Genomic DNA, 21,153 nt, shown 5'->3' with positions numbered 1-21,153 from the left:
GCCACACAGACTTGCTGTTCTCCCTTCTCTGGTAAGGCAGAGACAGCTCAAATATGGTTTCCCTTCCTACAGAGGACCTCCCCTCCTCTCCTTTCCTTCTGTGGTAGTTGCTGTACATGAGCTGAGCCAGCAGGGCCTATGGAGTGAGTTACCCTACTACGGAAGCAAGCTCACTCACAGCCCATGGCTCCACAGCTAGTCATTCAGACCAAAAAACCTAAGAAACAAAGGCTCTGTCTACAAGGTGTACACCATAGTTACTCTCTGTATAGCTCCTACTGTCAGCACCCAGCCCAGGATCAGGATCTGCCAAGTTCTGACCAAGAAGGAATCCAATTCAGTCACCAAGTGTGTGACATCATGGGAAATATACACTCTACCTAATAAAGCATGTGTGGCTGGGTCCAAGTGAACTGTTTACAAGAAGTGTAGCTGGCCAGAAGGCTGAAGATCCCTAATACCAAATGAGATGTCGAGAGGCCCAGGTGCATAGGATAGGCTGGGAGTGCCATGAGGAATAAATATTTGGGAGTTCACAAAACAAATAAAACAAACCAGGAACAAAACTTGAGAATACAGACACTTTTGTTTCCATTTGCTAAGAAAGCAAACGAGAATCCAAACCAAGCAACAACAACAAAACCAAACAATGCCCACAAACAACAACCACAACAAAACAAACAAACAACAAAACCCCCTCCTGTTTGTGGACCCACTAAGAAACAACATGAAACCCTGGGGAACACGTGAGGTAGATACACTCCTCCTACTGGAACCTCTCAGGGTGCCCCAGTGGCCCCCCCAGAGAGAGCAAGTCAGGCTGCAGGGTTGTGAGCTGTGTCTGGACCTGCCTATTGCTGCAAGTGTCCTCCGGAGTCTCCAGGTAAGGTCAGGGTCCCCTTTCCTCTGCCTGTCACTGGAGGGATGAAGCAGCCACTACGAACCTAACTGCTAACGTGTCTCCTCTCATAAAGGACAGTGAGTGAACACACAGACACATACACGCACACGCAGAAACACAGACACAGACACACAGACACCCACGCACGGACACACACACAGACACAAACAGACACACACACACAGACACAGACACACACACAAACACAAACAGACACACACACAGACATACATACACACAGACACACACACGCAGAAACACAGACATAGACACACAGACACCCATGCACGGACACACACAGACACAAACAGACACACACACAGACACACACACAGACACACACATACACACACAGACATATACACACACAGACACAGACACAGATATACATACACAGACACACATATACACGGACACACACACAAACACAGACACACCACATAGGCACACATACAGACACACACACAGACTACACAGACACACACACAGACACAGACATACATACACATAGACACACACACGGACACACACACAAACACAGACACACCACACAGGCACACATACAGACACAGACACACCACATAGGCACACATACAGACACATACACAGATACACACAGACACAGACATACACACACATAGACACACACATGGACATACACACAGACACAGACATACCACACAGGCACACATACAGACACACACACACAGACACACACCCTTTTTTGGGTCTACTATAAAGATGCATACTCACCAGACACAAAGGCCACTTTCTCCTTTAGGATAGGAAGGACATCAGAAGCTTTCAAACCATCATTCCGAAAAGATCCTGTAGGACAACCAAACAGAAAGAAAATAAAGATGTCAGCTACATATCAGCTAGGCCACAAGACCCCACCTCAGCCTCCCAGATCCATCATCTAGGCTCATGCAGGTCTGCAGTCCAGCCTAACACAGGGAGAGTCCCCATTGTGATGGAGTTAAAACCTTCTTCTCTTTTCTTGGCCCTTTTCAGGAGAGAACAGTTCACATCACTCCCACTGAGCACAAAACTCCATGCCCCAGTGACAACACAGGCAGCCCTGCGGTGGCTGAGCAACTTCAAAATGGCAGGATGTTTTAAAGCACATTTGGACCTCTAGTGCCTAGCAGTGTCACACACAGATTGCATGGGATACAGTGAGTTAGTTCAGATAAAGTAGTTTACAGAACTCTGAATGACAGCTTCTTGCGGATAAGCTGCTAGATTTCATCCTACAAATGTGAAAATAACCAAGAATCTGTTAGCCAGAGGCCAAGTCGATCATGAGAACCGAAACCCATGCCCGTTCTCACGTCACCATCAGGCCTCAATCTCCTAAGAAAGTGCACGTTCTCCGTCTGATTGTTTAAGTCTTGCTTCGTGACTGTAAAGTACTTTCCTGGGTCTAACCAAGTTCCTATCAGAGGGGTGGAGGCAGACACCAGAGTTCCCCAAAACCGGATAAGAAAGGTTCATCTAGAGAAACTGTAGTCCCAGAAGCATATGCCAACCCAGCCCAGTATGAGGAGCACAGGAAGGGAGAACCAACTTTCACCCATACAGGAGACCTCAGGCTGGACCACTGTAACCCTGGCAATTAATCCAGTGCCATACAGAACTCTGAAAGGGAACTGCCCACACTCATAGCCTTGGGGTTGTAACTGGGGGCCTCTTTGTGTATTATCATCAAGACATCACACGATGGAGCTCATAAGACAAGCAGTGCTATCAGCTCAGTACAATAGAGCCAGGGACCACGAACTACAACCCACATGCTGTGAGGCCAAGTCTGTAATCTACAAAGAAGAGTGGCATGCTGGGTAGGCTCCATCTCTCAGGCTCTCAGCATCACGTGAATTTTACCAACAGTCCAGGAATTAGCTCACTGGCCCAGGGAAGGGGAAATTTCATGCCCTGTGCACAACCAACCAAGGAAGAGAAGAGATGTGTCACAAAACGCCAGGACCCAAGGTCAGAGATCATAATCCAACCCCAGTCACACTCCAGTGCCTGACTATTTCATTTCTTTCTTCTCATTTATGTTCCCCTGATGCAGTGAACCTTTTGTTCGGCAATTAAGTCTCTTCAGAAGTTGACACACAATTTATGATGTAGAGTAGTAGAGAGTAGCTCTCACTGAGCTGCAGTGAGAGAGGAAGAAAGATAAGGAAGAAGAATTCTGACTTCAAAGACACCACCTTGTTTTCTAGCTCTGCCTTTAGTCTCTTCAGATAGGCAGGCTCAAGCCTCATCTCCCACACCAAAGACGATTACATCTCATGAAAGAGACTAATTAGCAACAGTTATTACAGCATTCACTAATAGTTCCTATTACTTGCTTCGCTTTGCTCTGTTTTCTTCCTCGCACAGCAAGGAAACATTTTTAACTTCTCAACTATCTTTAACTCTGGAACTGTTTGTGGAAAATGACATAGTATCAAGACAGCTTGTTTTTACAAGTGAAATACATTGTTCTCAGTTTTTAAATACTCTGCTTACATAAGTATGCACACTTAATTTCTATATAAAAATGAATTTTCTCCCATCTTTTTCTAGGTTATTTTTTTTCTTTTTTTTTTTTTCTTTTTTTCCCCCGGAGCTGGGGACTGAACCCAGGGCCTTGTGCTTGCTAGGCAAGCGCTCTACCACTGAGCTAAATCCCCAACCCCTTTTTCTAGGTTATTTACAAGTTCAAAGTAAGGCAGGCCTGGTGGTGCCAGGCCCATAAACCCGGCTATTCAGGAAGTCAAGGCAGAAGGGTTGCAAGTTCAAAGCCAGCCTTGGTAACTTAGTAAAATGATTGGGTATGTTATGTCCAACCCATTCTCATCTTCAGAGATGGAGGCCCTAGTCTCATCTTTCCATATATCTTCCTTCTCAGGATCTGGAGGATGGCCAGCAAGTCCTCCATAAAGTACCAGATCACAGGCTCTGGAAAATGTCAGTCTTGAGCTGCCCTCTTCCTTGATTCTCAGGCTTCTGCTTCCTTGGCTAGAGGCCTCCCAGTCAGTTCTGATGACTGCTGGGCTATATGCCTGACTTGTGTGCCCACCACAAGCACTCCCAAAGTACCCAGACTCACTAAATCCATTACTAGGAAGTAATCATTTCCAATAGTAGCAACAAGATTTTTTACATTATAAAAACATATGCTTGGGGGTCTTTTAAAGTAAAAGTTCCCTTAGTGGTTTAAATTAGTTTTTCATTTGCCAAAATTGAATTACAAATAACTTTTCAACAATACGTGTATTATGTAAAGCCAAGTAGAGCTAAACTAATTAGCCTAGGGGCTCGGAAATTGGTGACCTTGCATATAAAACTTATTTGCACTGGCTGAAGAGCCCGTGCATCAATTCCTCCAGGGACCTTGTGAAGCCAGCTGTTAGAATACATAATAAAGGGTAAGTTTATTGACTGCTAACTCGAACAGGACCAATGAAATTGGGATATGTTTTTACTACACATCCTGTAGACTCCTGGTAAATGGTCAAAGAATAAATAACTAAAGAATAATAACCAGTTAGCCCTTCCTAAAATGAGTTGCATGAGGCCAGTGGCATCACCTGTCACATAAGCACTGGTGGTCCTGGTAGATGATCTCTGGTGTCTCTCAGCTCTAATGACCCAAGCCTAAGTTCTCCATACTTATCAACACAATCTTAAACTTCACAGTCCTCTCACTGTTAGACCAACGTATTTTTAAAGGATGCATTGGAAGCAAATTCTTCATTCAGTCTCAGCATGCTTGTAAAAACTAGAACCAACTCCCCTGGCTTCCCAGACCATTCTTTCTTGGGACCACTACTGGGACTCTTTTTTTTTTTTTTTTTTTTTGCAGGTAGACCAGTTGCCGAAATGGAAGAAAAAATGACAGAACTTCTATAAGTACACATACCTTGCAGGAGGCGGCTTGCATGCAACTGCTCTTTCTGACACAAAGGGTATCCAATAGCATTATTAGGCTGCAAACATTAGATCAATAGCAGACTGGTCTTTTCCTTAAGGAAGCCTGCTGAAACAGTGCATCCCTCACTACCTTATAGAAGGCCTGAGAAGTAAAAGCCCTTAACTCCTCCTTTCCCCTACGAGGAAAAACAAAAGTCAGCAGGAACTCTTGTGGACCTGACTCAATGTGGGTGTTGTGCTTTCTCCTAAGGACAAAGGCATGCCTGGCTAGCTTTCAGTGCTAAGCCCACCGCATTCATGTCCTGCTGCTGTCAGAATTACAAGCCTGCTGTTCTGTTAATTAGCAAAGTTGAAATGCTCTGCATTTATTAAGGAAGTAAAAAAAATGCCACCACCATCTTCCCAAGACCCTCCGGTTCAGGTTTCCTCCCAGCCCTGTGTCTGTTCCTCATTGCCCTGAACCTCAAACAACATGCTCCCATTGCTGCCTGGTTCTCATCACATTTTCCTCCTCACTGCTTCTCATATGTGAAGCACCAACAGGGCCTCACTCTGGCATCCACTCTGCACTTCTAGTCCTAAGGAAGAGCAAGCTGGGCCTCGTGCCATGGGCCCTGCCTATGGGTTCTTGGGTCTGGGAAAGCAGTGATTCCCTTAAGGAAGCAGAGTGCTTGGGCTCCATGCCAATCTTCAGAGAGCAATCCTGAGTGAAACACACACAGAAACCAATGACTGGTTGAGCATTTGGTGAGTGTTCAAAGGTGTGAGCTGCCAGAAACCCATGGACGGCTCTCTATTTCCTTTTGGATTTCAGTCACAGTTCCACAATTTGCACTTATTTAAGGACGAGCGTGTAAGCATCCCAACATTGCTTCAAGTGGGCCAGAGCCCTCCACTAAAATGACAAACGTCCCAATACTCCTCGCCTCTTCTCCATTGCATTCCGTTGTATTCTGTGCAGGTGACATCGTGTCTCTGATAACAACCCGTTTTCCTACTGGCATACCTGTCTATCTCTGCTTGGAAGTCCCTGAGAGCAAAATCCAGTTCTTACTGGGCTTGGTGCTACCTCAGTCTAATACAAGGCTTACCTAGTGCATAATAAATACATGAATGAGGACTCATTTTCGAATGATCCTGGGAAGACGGAAACATCAAAATCTCACTCAAAACAGTGTTGGCTAAGAGTTCTTAGGGGCTCAGTAGCAAGAACATTTATTTTTTGCAGAATGTAAATTGGTGACTTGGTGTCACTTTGAAATGATTCCTAATAGCTAGCCTCATAGTCTTGCTCTTCAAAGTAATGGCTGTCACCTACCACCTAGAGCTTGCTAGAAACTCAGTATCCCAGTTCCTATTTAAGACCTATAGAGTCAAACACTGCATTAGAAACAGAACCCAGGTGTCTCTAATTACCCATTGTGAGGAAAGAGAGTGTCAGAGAAATTACCCTCACCCTAGTCTAATCAAGGTTTTATTATCGGCTCCAAGCCTGATTTGTCCCACCATGAAAAGATTCCTCTCCTTGTCCAGGGTTTCAAATATTCAGGTCTTAGCTGCAATCCATCACTTATGTTCCATGCTGTAATAAAGGTTATCCAGGAGAGGTGTATTAAAAATTCATCTTCCAGGCCATTGAGACTGGACCCTGTCTTGTTTTGGGGCAGCATGAATGTTTATAAACTATGGCTATTCAACACTCAGAATGTGGTACCTTAACCCATTCCCTCATCCGATAAATGACTTCATTTCACAACAAGAATAGTTTCTTATTTTCTGAGATCTGAACTCTTCAGTAATCATATTTGCAGACCAAATCACCATCTTTGAGATGTTCCCAGAAGACAGGAGAGCCAATTTCTGTCTCTCTATCCCAGCTGATGCCCGACCTACAAAACCTCGAACACCAAGCAATGCTGGACAGGAAACAGGAGAAGGAAACGTGACAACAAGAGAGCTCCATACCCATGAGTACATGGTACTCATTTTATGAAACTCCCAGTGAGGGGAAGACCCATGTTCTGCCCTCTGGTAACTCGTAGCCCAGAATACCTAGTGTTCACTTTCTCCTAATATTGGGTATCTAGCAGACTGAATAAAAGTCAAGATCCTGAGATTCTGATACAGAACTTCAGCCCTCCCCCTTACTCTCCACCTAGCCACATGGTATGTGTGCTATCCCAATGCTGGGTGTCATCTCTCCAGTAACAACTCTGCCTGCAATGGGCATTGCCTGTCACTGAGGTGCCGGAACAGAAACATGATGTCATCCTAGACATTCATCTCTCCACCACACTTTCCAGTTTGGGCATTCAATCATGTTGACTCTACATCCTAAATCTCCCTCAAATCCATCATTTCTGGGTGGCTTCCCTGAGATCTCCATCAAGTTCAGCTGTCCCCAGTTGTTCCTTATCATTGTTGGATGGCATTGGTGTGTTTTTCTTTTCACACCTGTTAACGTATCCTGACATCTCCAGAGAAAAGCCCTTGTCATCTCATTGTTCCTCAACCACTGTCACATACAGGAGACTCCGGAGGTATCAGGACGAACTGATCACGCGCATGTTCCTGAACACACGCATGTTCAGTAAGTTCAGTGGTGAGCTGGACGTGGATAGGCAGGACAGGCTCCTCCAGGAGAGCATCTGGACCAGGTTTTGAATAAGGGAAGGGCAGAAGACCGATAGGAAGGGGCCTAGGCGTTGTGCCATGGATGTGTAGCATTTACCTGCTGAAGAGGAAAACAGAGTGGAGGGTACAGCAGGCAAAGCAGGGAGCGCTGTGGTTTGAATCCCAGAAGCTGCTCCCCAGAGGATTCTGCCTTTGGGAGGTAGAGAGTTGGGTTGGGATGCATCAAAGAGGAGATCATGGAGAGAAAGTAGAGTTCGGATGCTCCCAGAGGAAAGCTGTGGCTCAGAGCAGGGCTGTGCCCAGTAGGCTCTGACGTCAACCTCCAGTCACTCCTGATCTGTAGTTGAGGCCAGGAGGGATTCAGACACAAGGCTGCTGATGGTAGCAGTCTCTGCTGATCTTCCCCCGAGTTCAAAGAGAGCCCAGAAGGACATTTGTTCTGAGTCAGTTGCAGGAGCCAGCCAGGCCAGGCGGTGGTTTCTGTGAGGCTCTGTGAAGATGCTTAACAGAACTGAATCACAAGTGAACGAGACTTACGTGGTCTCTCTTGCAGTGACTAGATGGCTTAGGAGAAGACGTTTTCTGTAGTGGAGGCCAGGGTTGGCAGAGAGCCTATTAGTGGTAGAGGTAAGATCTCCAGCCCCCCTGTTCTCCTCTTTCCTGAGTTAACATAAGAAAAGAAAGGGGAGGCAGCAGAAATGGGGGTGACAAGAAAAAGAGAGCTGAAAAGAACAACACACACGCCTGTGCGGAAATGGAACAAGTGAGTCTTTTTTTTTTTTTTTTTTTTGCTCCTTACAGATGTGAATGAGCTACTGAGGAAATGGCCCGTTGGAAAACCCCAGCAAATATAAATATATTTCTTGGAGCTCCCCTTAAAACAACTACCACCGAGGCAGGAAGTATGTGCTGAGAGACGTTCATCTGGCAGAGAGGGAGAGGGCAGATTCAAGTCAATAGGAGAACACGGCACAGCATGGGGCCCCACAAGCCTCTCCCCAGCCTGGAAATGCATGTGAGTAAAGCCCAGCCATTTTCCTCATCCTCACCACCCACAAATAATCAAATGGTCCCGAGCACCTTGTCTCCATACCCTGCAGGTATGAAGGGAAACCATGTGGCAGAATTCTCCTCTCTGGCCATGGAACTCCTAAGCAAAAGTCATTCAGGGTCCTCTGCTAGAGTGCTTTCAGTGTTCACAGAAAGGAAAACACAGGGATCTTCTTCTGGCAGTGTCTAAATACTGTTTTCCTAAACCAAGTGGCCAGGCCTATACAACGAGAAGCAGTAGCCAGGGACTAGGGGAGATAACCAGTGTGTGCAGAATTTATGAAAAGGAAAGGCGGTGTTTATCTTTGCCTAACTCGGGAATCCTTGAATGTGAGGAGCACTTTCTGCCCACTGATGTGCTCATGCCTGGCCTGGGCACCTACTCTAACTTTCCACTACACCATGCTGGTCCGGCTCCTCCTGTCTCATGCAGGTCATTCCTCCCTGTCCACTGCCACATCTGCCCTCTTTCACTAGACCCTAGCAAGATTCCTGAGGGCAAGGCCATGTGCTCACTGAGGTTCAGTGCCTGGAACAGCTGGGGCTTAGCTTCAGGGACTGAGCCCTGCAGACCCACAGAGCCACGGAGGACTTCCACACCGAGGCACCAAATGCTGTTCCTCTTCCTCCTGTGCACCCTTTCTGCTGATTCCTACTCCCACCTTCATCTTTCTCCTCCTCCCGTGCTTCCGGGTGGACTCTAATTGTAGCCAATTTCAACCTTAACTTTTAAAGTCAATATTAGATATAAAGGCCTGGCTAATGGGCTACTTTTGAAAAGCGAAAATGTGTAATACTCACCACCGCTAAATTAGCTCTATTAAAGATCACTAATCATTAGCACTTTAAACATGGGGTAACACCTCCCTAAGCCCAGCTAATGAGCAAACTGCTTCTGTTTATTCTTCACAGGACTTAATCGTATCTGGAGTTGAGACCTCAAATGCAATTCACACGAGCCCACTCTCCCTCCTGCTCCTGAGAATTTGGCATCCTTCAGTGTAACACAAACACCACAATGTGACCACTTCAGAAGTGCGTCTGTCCATATACCACTTTCCCCTGTACTCTAAATATCAGGTTACATAAGGTGTTCATGCTACATGGTGGGACCGGAGAGGATCAAATACTTATCATCTTTTTTGTATCACTGAACAATCTTCCTGCATGAGACCTCCAAGCAACACTGAGCACGAGGACAGCTACTGGATATTAGCAATAGATTTGCTATTATATTTATAGAGAGCTGAAAGGACCAGGCTGTCACGGTTTAGGCATGTAAAGGGCTTGCTTTGCTCCTTAGGACTCTCAGTCTTGGTTACCCTCCACCTCCTCAGAAAAATAACAGTTACTGACACTAAAAGCAAGCCTCAACTATGTCATAACAGAGGGTGCTCAGTCAGACATCACAACCTGAAATGGCCCCGTGCCTCTCCACACTCTCTTCCTGTCCATGTCCTGTGTCCTGAAATGTGGACGCAACGCACATAGTAGCAAAGAAAACAAAACAAAAACAAATAAATGACAGCAGCCCATCAGCCATCGGGGCAGATCAAGGCAAGAGACCCTCATGGGAACACCACAGAGCCGTCCCAGTGCTCAGCCCAGAGTTTCTCCTTGCCCCACCTCCACTGTTTCAGTTTCCTCCATGCTCCTGTATTATGTCCCATGAGTGGAAGAAATGGCAGCAGAATATACCAGCACAGACTGGACCGAAGGGTCACAGTATTAAGTAAGTTCAAAGGCAGGGGAGGCAGAAGCAGGCAAGAAGGAACAGATCCAAGCCTACAGCAGTTCCAGGAACCTTTGCAAACCGAAGCACCCTCCCTTTCCCAGGCAGACGTGCCGCTGTCCTCGGTTCTGAAGTCGTGTATGGTTGTCACTCAGCGTGGCTGCTGTCCAGGCTGCCCCAGAATATGTGAAACAAATGAGCAGAGAAGAGAGATGGTACAGTATGTCCCGAGGATGAACCAGTGTGACGAAATGATGTAAGAACATAGGCCTATGAGGATTGCTCATAACTGCAGAGAAGCAAAAGCCTTGGCTTGGTATTGCTTTCAAAGAATTGCAGAGATTAAGAAAGGCCTTTGCAACACACACACACACACACACACACACACACACAAAATCATGTATGTGTGCACACACTCAGCTTCCAAAGATATTAAGTGGCACAAATGCTATACATCCCTTAGCACAGGTCTGGATTTATAGGTCAACAAGTTAACCCTATCTAAAGTGGATGGGTTGGCCCTGAAACAATTCCTAGAGTTTTAAGCAAATTTTAAATCTTTAATGGAAATTTTTGTTTTAGTGACCTAAACATACCTGACTGAATTTAATATTTATTAAAAAATGTATGTGTCGAACAAGGTTACCATTATTGTGTGAATAATATAAGGTTCCTGGTGGCAAGGAAATTTTGGTTTGGGGGGAAGTCAGACATGTAATTTCGATATCATAAGAAACACACTGCAGAAGTACTGGAGGAAATATTCAGAAATTCACGAAAAGATAACCAGCCAAAACTGCAGTCCACAAAGGGACCCAGTGATGAAATGGCAGCAAGTGGAGCAGAAACAAAGGATTGTGGGAGCGCCAGCAAGTGGAGCAGAAGCAAAGGATTGTGGGAGCACCAGCGAGTAGAGCAGAAGCAAAGGATTGTGGGAGCGCCAGCAAGCAGAGCAGAGGCAAAGGATTGTGGGAGCACCAGCGAGTAGAGCAGAAGCAAAGGATTGTGGGAGCGCCAGCAAGCAGAGCAGAGGCAAAGGATTGTGGGAGCACCAGCGAGTAGAGCAGAGGCAAAGGATTGTGGGAGCGCCAGCAAGCAGAGCAGAGGCAAAGGATTGTGGGAGCATCAGCAAAGTCCTTGACAGGACAGGAAGACAGGAGGACGCTGAAGTCAGAGCAAGTTTTCTTATGGCCTAAACCTCCAGAGTAACAAAGATTGGAACTTAGCACAAGCTGGCAAGTGGCCAAGATCAGGAGAGAGGCCAAAAAGTGACACAATGTTAATGAATGGAGTAACTCACAAAACTAGAGCAAAAGTGGGTATGTCACCTTCCCACAACACATCTGTAAGTGATACGGCTCAGAGAGTCCTATCCACGCAGCTTCTCTGAATTTCTGTGTGCTGGCCTTGTTGCCTCTTTCCTAACTCCAGACCTCCTCTGCCCCTATGAATCTATCTTCATTCCACACAAAGACATGCAGCCCTGCTGATACTTCTGAGAAGCATGTCTACTGACAATATACAGTAAAAGCAGAATCACTGTCTAGATGAGGGAGCCCCAACATTACCTGTAGGCAACTTCAGAGCCCCACAGGAGACCCAACTGCCTGCAGGGGAAAAGAATGAGAAGCTGGAGGGAGCTCAGGTCCTATGGGTCTTCCCTTTGGTTAGCTTTGAACTGTCAGGCAGTAGTGAAGGGGGGGACATCATAGAAAAAAATGAAAGCAGTTAAGTTGTTCTTCATATAGAGCACATACTTCAGACCCTAACATCTGCCTGCTACCAGGAAGATCAAAACACAAATTGCTCAGATAATCTGCTGAGTGATCTCTGAAACAATTTCGATACTATCCCCAGTAATCTTGACAGAGCGTCTACATATGGGCTACTCTATTCTTTTCCAGCTTCCTGAGTAAAGGGATTCCTTATCAGAACCAAGAGGCCATGAGGTTTCTATGCTTGGCGATGAATGTATACATATGCCCCGCCCCTCCAACACACAGACTCCATGCTAAGGCCAGAGATCAGCTTAATGTTAAGTTAGGATGTTTCACACAGCTTTCTACTACTGCAAGATCGGAGGTGAGCTACATGTTTAACCACAGAAGATTGGCTACAGAAGCAAAGATCTATCCACTCAAAGCAGTGCTAACTCTAACACTAAGAATAACTACTTCTGTATAAATCACAGTATATTGTTAAATGGGAAAAACAGATTATAGAATAGAAGGTAGAAACTGATTCCGTTTGCATAAATAGGGGTTTATATCTCTATAAAAGCCACCTACATATAACACACAGTGATTATTTCTGAAATGTGCTATTACTGCTAATTTTACTAATGTTTTTAAATGCTTTTCTATATTTAATTTTTATTTATTGTCAGAATTAGAAAAAAAGCAAAGTTCTTCATTTGTACATTAATCTTTCACAGACAGGATCTTTGAATTTCCATGTAGTTTAAAGGTTTAATAATTAAGTTGTGGATATGATAACATCTGTGAATAGCGTTTTAAAGACAAGCAATAGAGCTGAGGACAACTGTTATACATCTGTTCACTCTGATGCAATTTTGTGGCAAATAAAAATGCACCATTCATCACAGATAAAGTTGTTCTGCAGCTAATGGAGCCATGGTTCAAATACATTATAAAAAAATTTCAGTTTTCATTAAATAGCAAAGATTTGCCGTGGATGCAAATAGAGTTTGCGCCAAGGGTGTGAAATGTTAAAGATTCAATAAAATCAACGTGTTTCTGTTTCTGAGCCATTTATCAGAGTGAATCCCTGCTAAGAGAGTCTCTAAGTGTATGCTGTGTTTGAATGTAGGATTTTCAACTCAGCTAGCAGAATTAATGCATGCAAATACTCAGACACGTTTTAGGAAAATATAATTAATAGTTGAACTTGCCCTGCTAGATCTTAAAGGGTATTTTATAAACAAAAGTAACGTTGAGCATTTGTGGCCTATGTAAATGTTTAAGATCGTGGACAAAATTAACGAAGAAAATGAGATGTGGGAGGAAGCCGCTGTAAGAATCGGGAGAGGGGAGCTAAGGGCTATCGCTCACTGTTTGAAAGGCACGGACAGAGCCTGAGTCTGCATTTCAGAAAAGAAAGACACAGATGAGAAATGTTTGAGAAGATAGTCAACCTAATTATCACTCAAAGAAATACAGTGTAAACAATGAGACAGTTTACATCATAAACATAAGACTTAGAGAAAGTAAGAATCCTTGGCTGCCCTGGGCATTTACCTCCATGATCCTCTCCCTGTCAGGAGAAGCAAGGTTGCCGCGATTTTCCTGAAGGTGGTTTTGCACTGTGACTCAAAGTGGTGACACTGGGTATGACAAATACCCAGTGAGTCCACTCTTGTTGTCTACCAAGGATCTGTGGAAGGACCAGCATTACCAAACACGAAGGAAATACAAATCAAAATCATGACTAAGTACCACCTTGCTCCAGTGTGAATGACTATACTCAGAAGAACTAACATATGTGACCAAAAGTTTATACACGGCACGAGCTGGATCAATGGATTATTAAATTTAAAAAAATTGGAGACTATAGATAAAAAGTATTGATCAGGATAGAGGGAGAAGGGAATGCTTGTCCGTTGTTGTTGGGAATATAAATCAGTCTAACCTTTATGAGAAACAATATGGAAGGTCCCAGAACTTTTAAACATGAACTACCTCATGATCCTGTGATAAATGCAAAAGAGAGGACATCGGTCAAAGAGATTCCTGCATCCTCAGGTACATGGCAGCATTGTTCAACAACAACCAAGAAATACAAGCAAACTGTGTTCCTCAACTGGCGAACAGAAAAAAATGATGAAGGACAGATTCGCGATGGAATATTATTTGGCCATGAGAATAACCTAGTGATTTGAGATGACACAAACTATACCAGGATCATCTACCAGATGAAACAAAGCAGGCCCAGAAAGACAGGAAACATATGTCCACGTATGTTGATTTGCTGGAAACCAAGTGGAATGCCGGTCAACGGAAGATGGGAACGGAGAACGGTTAATGGAGAGAGAGTGTGAAGGGAAGAAGGGATTGGAGATACTGAGGTGCGGCTGGGTGGGAACAACCAAGCTGGGGTTCTGTGTTCAACAGCAGCAGAAGCAGAGTACAGAGAACGGTGAACTGCTCACATCAAGGAGCTAGATAAAAGGCCCTGAAAGCTCTCCCCATTCAGAAACGGTAAACACTTAAAGGGAACATGTTTAGTTGATAAAACTACTCAGCTATTAAGAATGAGGACATCCTAAGTTTTGCAGGTAAATGGATGGAACTAGAAAATATCATCCCGAGTGCGGTAACTCAGACCTAAAAAGACATGTACAGTATGTTCTCACTAATAAGTGGATATTAGCCCCCCCCCCCAAAAAAAGAAGTACAGAATACCCAAGATACAGTCCACAGAACAAAAAGGCCAACAGGCTGAACGGCCCAAGTGAGGATGCCTCTGTCCCACTTAGGAGGGAGAAGAAAGCAACCACAAAGGGGAAGGGAGGGACTTGAGAGGGGAAGGGTCAGGGGAAAGAGAAGAGGGGAACATGACCTGGTACTGGGTGGAGGAAAAGAACTGAAGTCCTGAGGGCCAACAGAAAGAATGGAAACAGGCAACCGTGGAGAGTGGAGGGAGCCTCCAGAATGTACCAGAGACCTGGGAGGTGAGAGACTCTCAGGACAGAAGGAGGGAGGGACCTTAGATGAGAGGCCCTGCAGTGGGGAGAAGTAACATGTAGAGACCACCTCCAGCAGAAAGACAGGGCATCAAGTGAGGGATGGGGTTGCTATCCCACAGTCAAAACAGGCCCAAAGGCGATCTACCTCCAGGGAGGGCCCCAAGATCTGACGCCATCACTGAGGCTGTGGAGTGCTCACAAAAAGGGACCTATCATGATTGTCCTCTGCAAGACCCAACAAGCAGCTGAAAGAGTCAGATGCAGATTTTTGCACCCAACCAATGGACAGAAGCTGCTGACCCCTGTGGTTGAATTAGGGAAAAGCTGGAGGAAGCTGAAGAGGAGGGCAACCCTGTCTCAATGAACCTGGACTCCTGAGACCTCTCAGACGTTGGACCACCAACCAGGCAGCATATCCCAGCTGATAAGAGGCTCCCACACATATACATCAGAAGACTGCCAGGTCTGGGTTCAGTCAGAGAAGATGCACCTAACCTTCAAGGGACTGGAGGCCCCAGGGAGTTTAGAGGTCTGGTGGCGTGGGAATGGGGGGTGGCGGGTGGGGACATCCTCCTGGAGGCAGTGGGGCGGAGAGGAGGTTCAGGATGTGGAACAGTTGGAGGGTGGACTGGCAGGGGAATAAAATCTGGAGCATAAAAGAAAAGATTAAATAAAAAGAAGGAATGGTAAGAAAAATGATGCATGAGGACATGTGTTGGAACATCCCATTCATGTGTGAAGCCTTATGTATGAGTTTTATTTTATTTTGAATATAATCCTCTTCGTGTTTGATCCCTGTGCCCTCTTAATCTCTGTCTGTTCTTCAACTTTCTGGCATGTTCTATAAGCTAGTCTTTCTGATCTATTTCCAGAAGTGGGGCTCTAGGAATGTATCAGCCCCTTTCCTAGAACAATTAAAATCCAGGAGACTTTGGATCATCTACGCTCACTAGTGAGCTGGAGGACCGTGGAGCAGACGGGACAGGCTACCTCTTCCGAACCTGTGCTGCTGCCATGCTTCCAAACCTGTCTCAGGGTAGGCTCCAGGGAAATGGACTTGGAAGTGGGTACGGGCAGCTGCCCCACAATGGCATCCAGTGGAGAGCAATCTGTTTCCCCGCCTAACATCACAGCATGTTCTGTGTTCTAGCTTGGATGTTCCTGGAGTCCTCACCCACTGCATGGTAAGGACTTGCTCCTCTGGGTGACCACCTTCTGTCGCACTTCCAGCCTGTGCCCCTCAGGAAGCACATGATGACAGGAAGGAGACCATACAAGGATTTGGGTTCAACTCTTATCAACTCAGCAACTCTGGGTTAGCTGCGTGACTGACCTTCTCCAAGTAGAGATTTTAAAGCTGCCTAAGTAAGGACCAAGCCAACGCAAGGTAAAATATTTGTAAACCGTGGCTCCCTTACAAAAGTAACACGTTAGCTTTATTATGTCTTATTTTGTGGTATTTCTGGGGAAGCATTACGGCTCTTAGCTTTTCTGACTTTAAATCATATCTTTAAGGGCCTAGCTAAAGACCTTCCACTACGTCTCAGGGATGAGGAGGCCTCAGTACCATGATCAATGACACCCTGGTATCTCAGGTGCATGGGACTATTGACTCCACTCTTAACAGGTCTTAGTCTGCAGGGCACAGGTAGGGCTAGATGCCAAGTAACTGTGTAACCATTTGAAGAGGACAGAAAACATGGTTTCCAAAGTAGGGGAAAATCTGGATCAAAATACTCAAAGGTACTCCCCCGAAGAAGTCCCATGTCTGGGATTGTTCCAGCACACATACAATGACCTTTAAATGGGCCAAACCCTGGAAGACCCTCTTGACTGTTTATCTAAGCCCTCTCCACTTCTATACTGGTAACCTTCAACCTCTATACCACACTTAAGAGTGTACCACCCCCATCTGTGAGGCATCCCTACCCTGCACCAAATGCCTTCCCCAGGCTTCTGGAGGAATGGTTCTCTTCTCATCGCCTCCTCCCACTCTTCGCATGCAGAAATAGCTGTACATCCAAGCCCATGCCAGAGAGCTAAATCAAGGCAACAGAATCCTCCCCCTCACAGCACCAAACTATGACAAGATCCACCATTCTAGAGGCCCTCATCAAGGATCAAAACAGCAGACTTATGGTATCAGAGACTCATAGTCCTCCAAAAGCTTCTAGCCTTTCTCTCATTTGCAGTAAGGGAACTGAGACTGGTATCGGGAAAGGAGCTCAGGGTCACGTATTGAGTTTCACACCACAATTACAGCTCAGCCTCCTGTACTACATGCACACGATTTGGAGAGTGTCCCACCATTGCTGTGTGCATAGTGGATTGTAAGGACGGGCTGATGGCCTTCTAGAGCACTGCTAGCTAGTTCTCACACCTGCTGTGTGTGGCTTTTACAACTCCAGTTGTATGAAGTGTAACGTTCTGCCCCTGAGTTATATTAGTCGCATTAAAAGTGGCCACTAGTTGCTGTATTGGAGACCACAGAATATGACATAGCATCATGGTTCTCTTGGTGCTCTGATATAGATGGACAGACACATCACAAAAGGCAGAGTTCCCTGAGGTCAGTCAGTGTCCAGCACAATAAACGAGTGGGAAACAGCATAGCATGAAATCAACCAGAGCTCAGCCATGAATGACTCAGAGCCATGAAACACAGATGTAGCGTCCAGGGAGGCTCAAGATGACTTTCTTGAAACACAGGAACCCAGGGAAGAAGCGAGAGTCATTTAAGAAGGATTATTTTTAACTTTCGAAGGCTGATCAATTTTTCTGATTGGAACCAGAGTGCAGGCTGCTGACAGACAAGCCTGGGGCTTCAGTAGTTTTGGCAGATGACCAAAAGCCTAAATGGTAAGGTAACTATTTAGATTCCCTCTTGGGAAAACAAGTCTTCACAAAGCAAGGGAACTTTGAATTTCAGGGCAAACACAGAACCTTGTACCAACATTTGTGCTTCATGGTGTCTTTCTATCCAGTCAGTAAACTGAGTGGGTGTAGCTTCCATACTAAAGACAAGGCACCATGCCCAGTGGCTTCACATGCCCGCAGCCCAATGCAGAGAACAAGGGACATCACCCAGGGACTAAGGACCCTCCAGTCAAGGAAAAAGCCCTTTGCAAGCAAGACCGCACTCACTCTGCTCTATCTACAATGTCTTAAATTACCAACAAAAATACATTTTAGAAACTTGTAGATATAAAGACTTCAACCAACATAGCTTTTTAAATATACACAATCACTAGAACCAAAGGAGAAATTTTTGCTATTTATGGAAGCCAGAAAAAGACCAAACCACCAGGATATTCTCACACCCCGGAAGTTCTGATGATGCATGAGACAAGGCAAAGCTTTGATCTACATCTTTTTGGCTTAGTAACGAGTGGCTAACACCATTAATGTGGAGAGCTAATGGGCTACAGGGAACTCTTTTGAGATGGTATCTTACTTCTGTAGACAAGGCTAATCTGGACTTCTATGTTTTCCAGGCTAACCTCAAAGTCACAGTGATCCTTTTGTCCCAGCCTTCAGTACTAGAATCGCACACTGTGATTTTTCCCTTCTAGGCTCTGTATCTGTTCACAGTTTAGAATATAAAGCATTTCACATCGTGATTTCAACATTAAGACTTTTCTCTTACAGCTATAAACTTCTCCCTTGCTCATGAATCTCCTATCACTAGTCTTCACCAGGAAGATTCATCAATGTCAAAATCAAAATCCTTAAAAGATCACCCTGCTCCTCAGTTTTACTACCATCTGCGAAATGTATGTGTCGGTGGCCTCTTTAAGCCACTGTGACTACTAACTGGGCTTGCATGTGTACTTGTGCCTAATAGGTGGCAGGTGTTAGCAGGGCGAGGAGTTGGAGTGAATGAGCCGGTCGATGACGAGTCTGGACTGTGTGATTGATCTGTCACTTGGCTCAGCTGTGCAAACCTGGGAGCAGTCAGATTACAGAAACCATTCAGATTGAAGACACAGTCATCCACATGCCTCCAGCTCCTGAAACCGAAGACAAAGAACCAGGAGGAAATGAGCTGCCTCCAGAGAGTATCGTGCCTTGCAAACCCATCCACTGCACAGGTGAGAGCTTATAGCTGTGCTCTAAAACTCTACGATTCTGTGTGAAGAGAGAAGGCTGGTCCATGATCTGGTCTTTTCGGCCTTGGGATGCTGGCATGGAAATGTGTTCCTCAAAATCGATAAACAGGCTCAGAAATACTCATTATCCACCAGGGTCCCGGCTTCATCAACACAGCAGAGTCATAACTGAGGAGCTACTGGCCTAGGTGAGAGAGCTCCGGGTGAGAAATCCAAAACACCAGGCTCCCCGTGGGTCTTTTCCATATTCCTCTTCTCTCTGGCCTCGATTTCAACAACAGTAAAAATCAAATCGCACAAGCCAGGCAAGATGATGGCTGAGACTGTCTCTTACCAGCTGTTTCTTTCCCTAATTTTGCTTTGCTCTGGAAGACATAAATCCTGTAAGAAGTTAGGGGAGGTGGCATCCCAGTGGAGAAACGAGACCCTCGGGGTGAAGTCGCGCTGGGGAAATGCCACATTTAATGGTTTGTAAAATGCATCATTAGCTTTTGTACCATTAAGAAAGAAAAAAAATCTACTGCTTATTAAACCACTCCAAACCATAAACTATAAGATACATGATTCCAGAGGTGAAAAAATGTAGGAGTGGGAGAGGAAGAACATTCTAAAAATCAATAAAATAGAGGGGCCAGCCTTTACCAGGAACTTGCTAGATTCTTAGTCACTTAGCTAAGTGTCATACATAGGCTCTTTCGTTTAAACCTAAAAGAGCCCTGTGCATTAAATGGAAGCTCAGGAAAGACAAGCATGCCAACAGCACAGAGGAGGAGACATGGAAAGCTTGGAGTATGATTATGGTTTTGCTTATGGTTACCTGACTATTAGGGATAAGAGCAAGATATGAACCTATACCCATTCCACTCCAAAGTCTACCTTCCTAGCCCTCTGCCCTTGGAAGAAGTCTGGGGTGTCTGACAGAGAAGAATGGGACAGGACTCAAACACAATCAAAATATATCAAAGGAACATACAAAGATGAAATACTTGGGACCAAAAAAAAAAAAAAAAACTCCAGAGATGTTATGAGCACATAGTTTATGGATAAGCGAACTAAAGACCATAAGGGTTATGGGACTTGCCCAAGGTTATTGCTGATGTTTATTGCAAAACCCAAGACTCCTCCATTTTGTCTAGTAATAAGGTTAAATTTGCAAGTCTATAGTTTTCTGAGTGTGTCTTTCTGTCTTTCTGAGTTCTAGACATTTTTCTGTCCTTTTGGGTTCCCAGTGGCATCAAGTAGCCCCGATAACACCTTTAGGCCTAAGGTGTTGAAGCTTCTTAGAGCAGTGCGGACAGAACAACTAGACTGGTTCTAATGTCCCCAGCTCTAGGGGCTCATCAGATTTACACCCTGTGGGCACATAGACAAAAGAAGGCCCACAGAGACAGTGTATAGACAGCCCCTATGGCACACAGAGTAGAGTGTTGGTGGCACCCGTCATGGCTCTGAAGTCTAAAACAATTTAGGGTATTTCGCCTTCCCTCTTTTTCCTTGGCTTTTGCACTTTCCAGCTTGAAGTTGCATTGTTTGGGCTGGAGCCTGAGCACACAAAACCCCTGTATTCTTGCTTTCTCCATCTTATTTTACAACAGACTGTACTCCTCAAGCAGGGAGCCAAAGCCCCCCTGTCACCACTGCCCCCAAGCCCCTCTCCTAGCAATAGTCCAGCCCCTGCCCCCGTATAAGGTTTATAAAACCGAGCTCTGTGAAGGCATCCCTTTCACTTTATAATCCATCCCACTGTCTTAAAGCGAAGGCTACCCCCTCCCCAAGGCATGGCAGCCCTCCAGAATCAAGCTGAAAGTCAAGACCATTTATGTTCAACCTTCCAGCCATTAAGGTTTACGTTTGAGTAAAGGACAATTCTTCCATTTTAGGGACTGTTGTTTGTCTCATTATTATGAGTCAGAAGACAATGCTTGATAATTATACTGCAGGCCTCTAGGAGAAAAGGCAAGCCCTCTGACTGGGAAGTAGAAAGTTCCGAGGACACTGAACGGCCAGATGTGGGCTGACTTGAAAGCTCTCTTGTCCGGGTTATAAGCACCTAACCGGGGCAAAGCATTTGTCCAGCCTCATAGTTCACTGTCTG

The 21,153-nt window shown here is 45.3% G+C and overlaps 1 protein-coding gene across 44 annotated transcripts in view; it reads right to left on the bottom strand.

Moving 5' to 3' along the window:
* The window catches only part of Kalrn (kalirin, RhoGEF kinase), a 606,323-nt gene that overhangs the window by 426,817 nt on the left and 158,353 nt on the right, over positions 1 to 21,153 (bottom strand). For all 44 annotated transcript variants that reach the window (XM_087576981.1, XM_087576985.1, XM_087576993.1 and 41 more), the window contains 1 exon segment: positions 1,655 to 1,729. In XM_087576981.1, the coding sequence (XP_087433107.1) occupies positions 1,655 to 1,729 (75 nt within the window).

The sequence above is a fragment of the Rattus norvegicus genome, chromosome 11, assembly GCF_021556685.1.
Source record: "Rattus norvegicus strain SHRSP/BbbUtx chromosome 11, alternate assembly SHRSP_T2T, whole genome shotgun sequence".
Lineage (NCBI taxonomy): Eukaryota > Metazoa > Chordata > Mammalia > Rodentia > Muridae > Rattus > Rattus norvegicus.
Note: the sequence above shows the minus strand (reverse complement) of the source record. Positions and strands in the feature narration are given on the sequence as shown.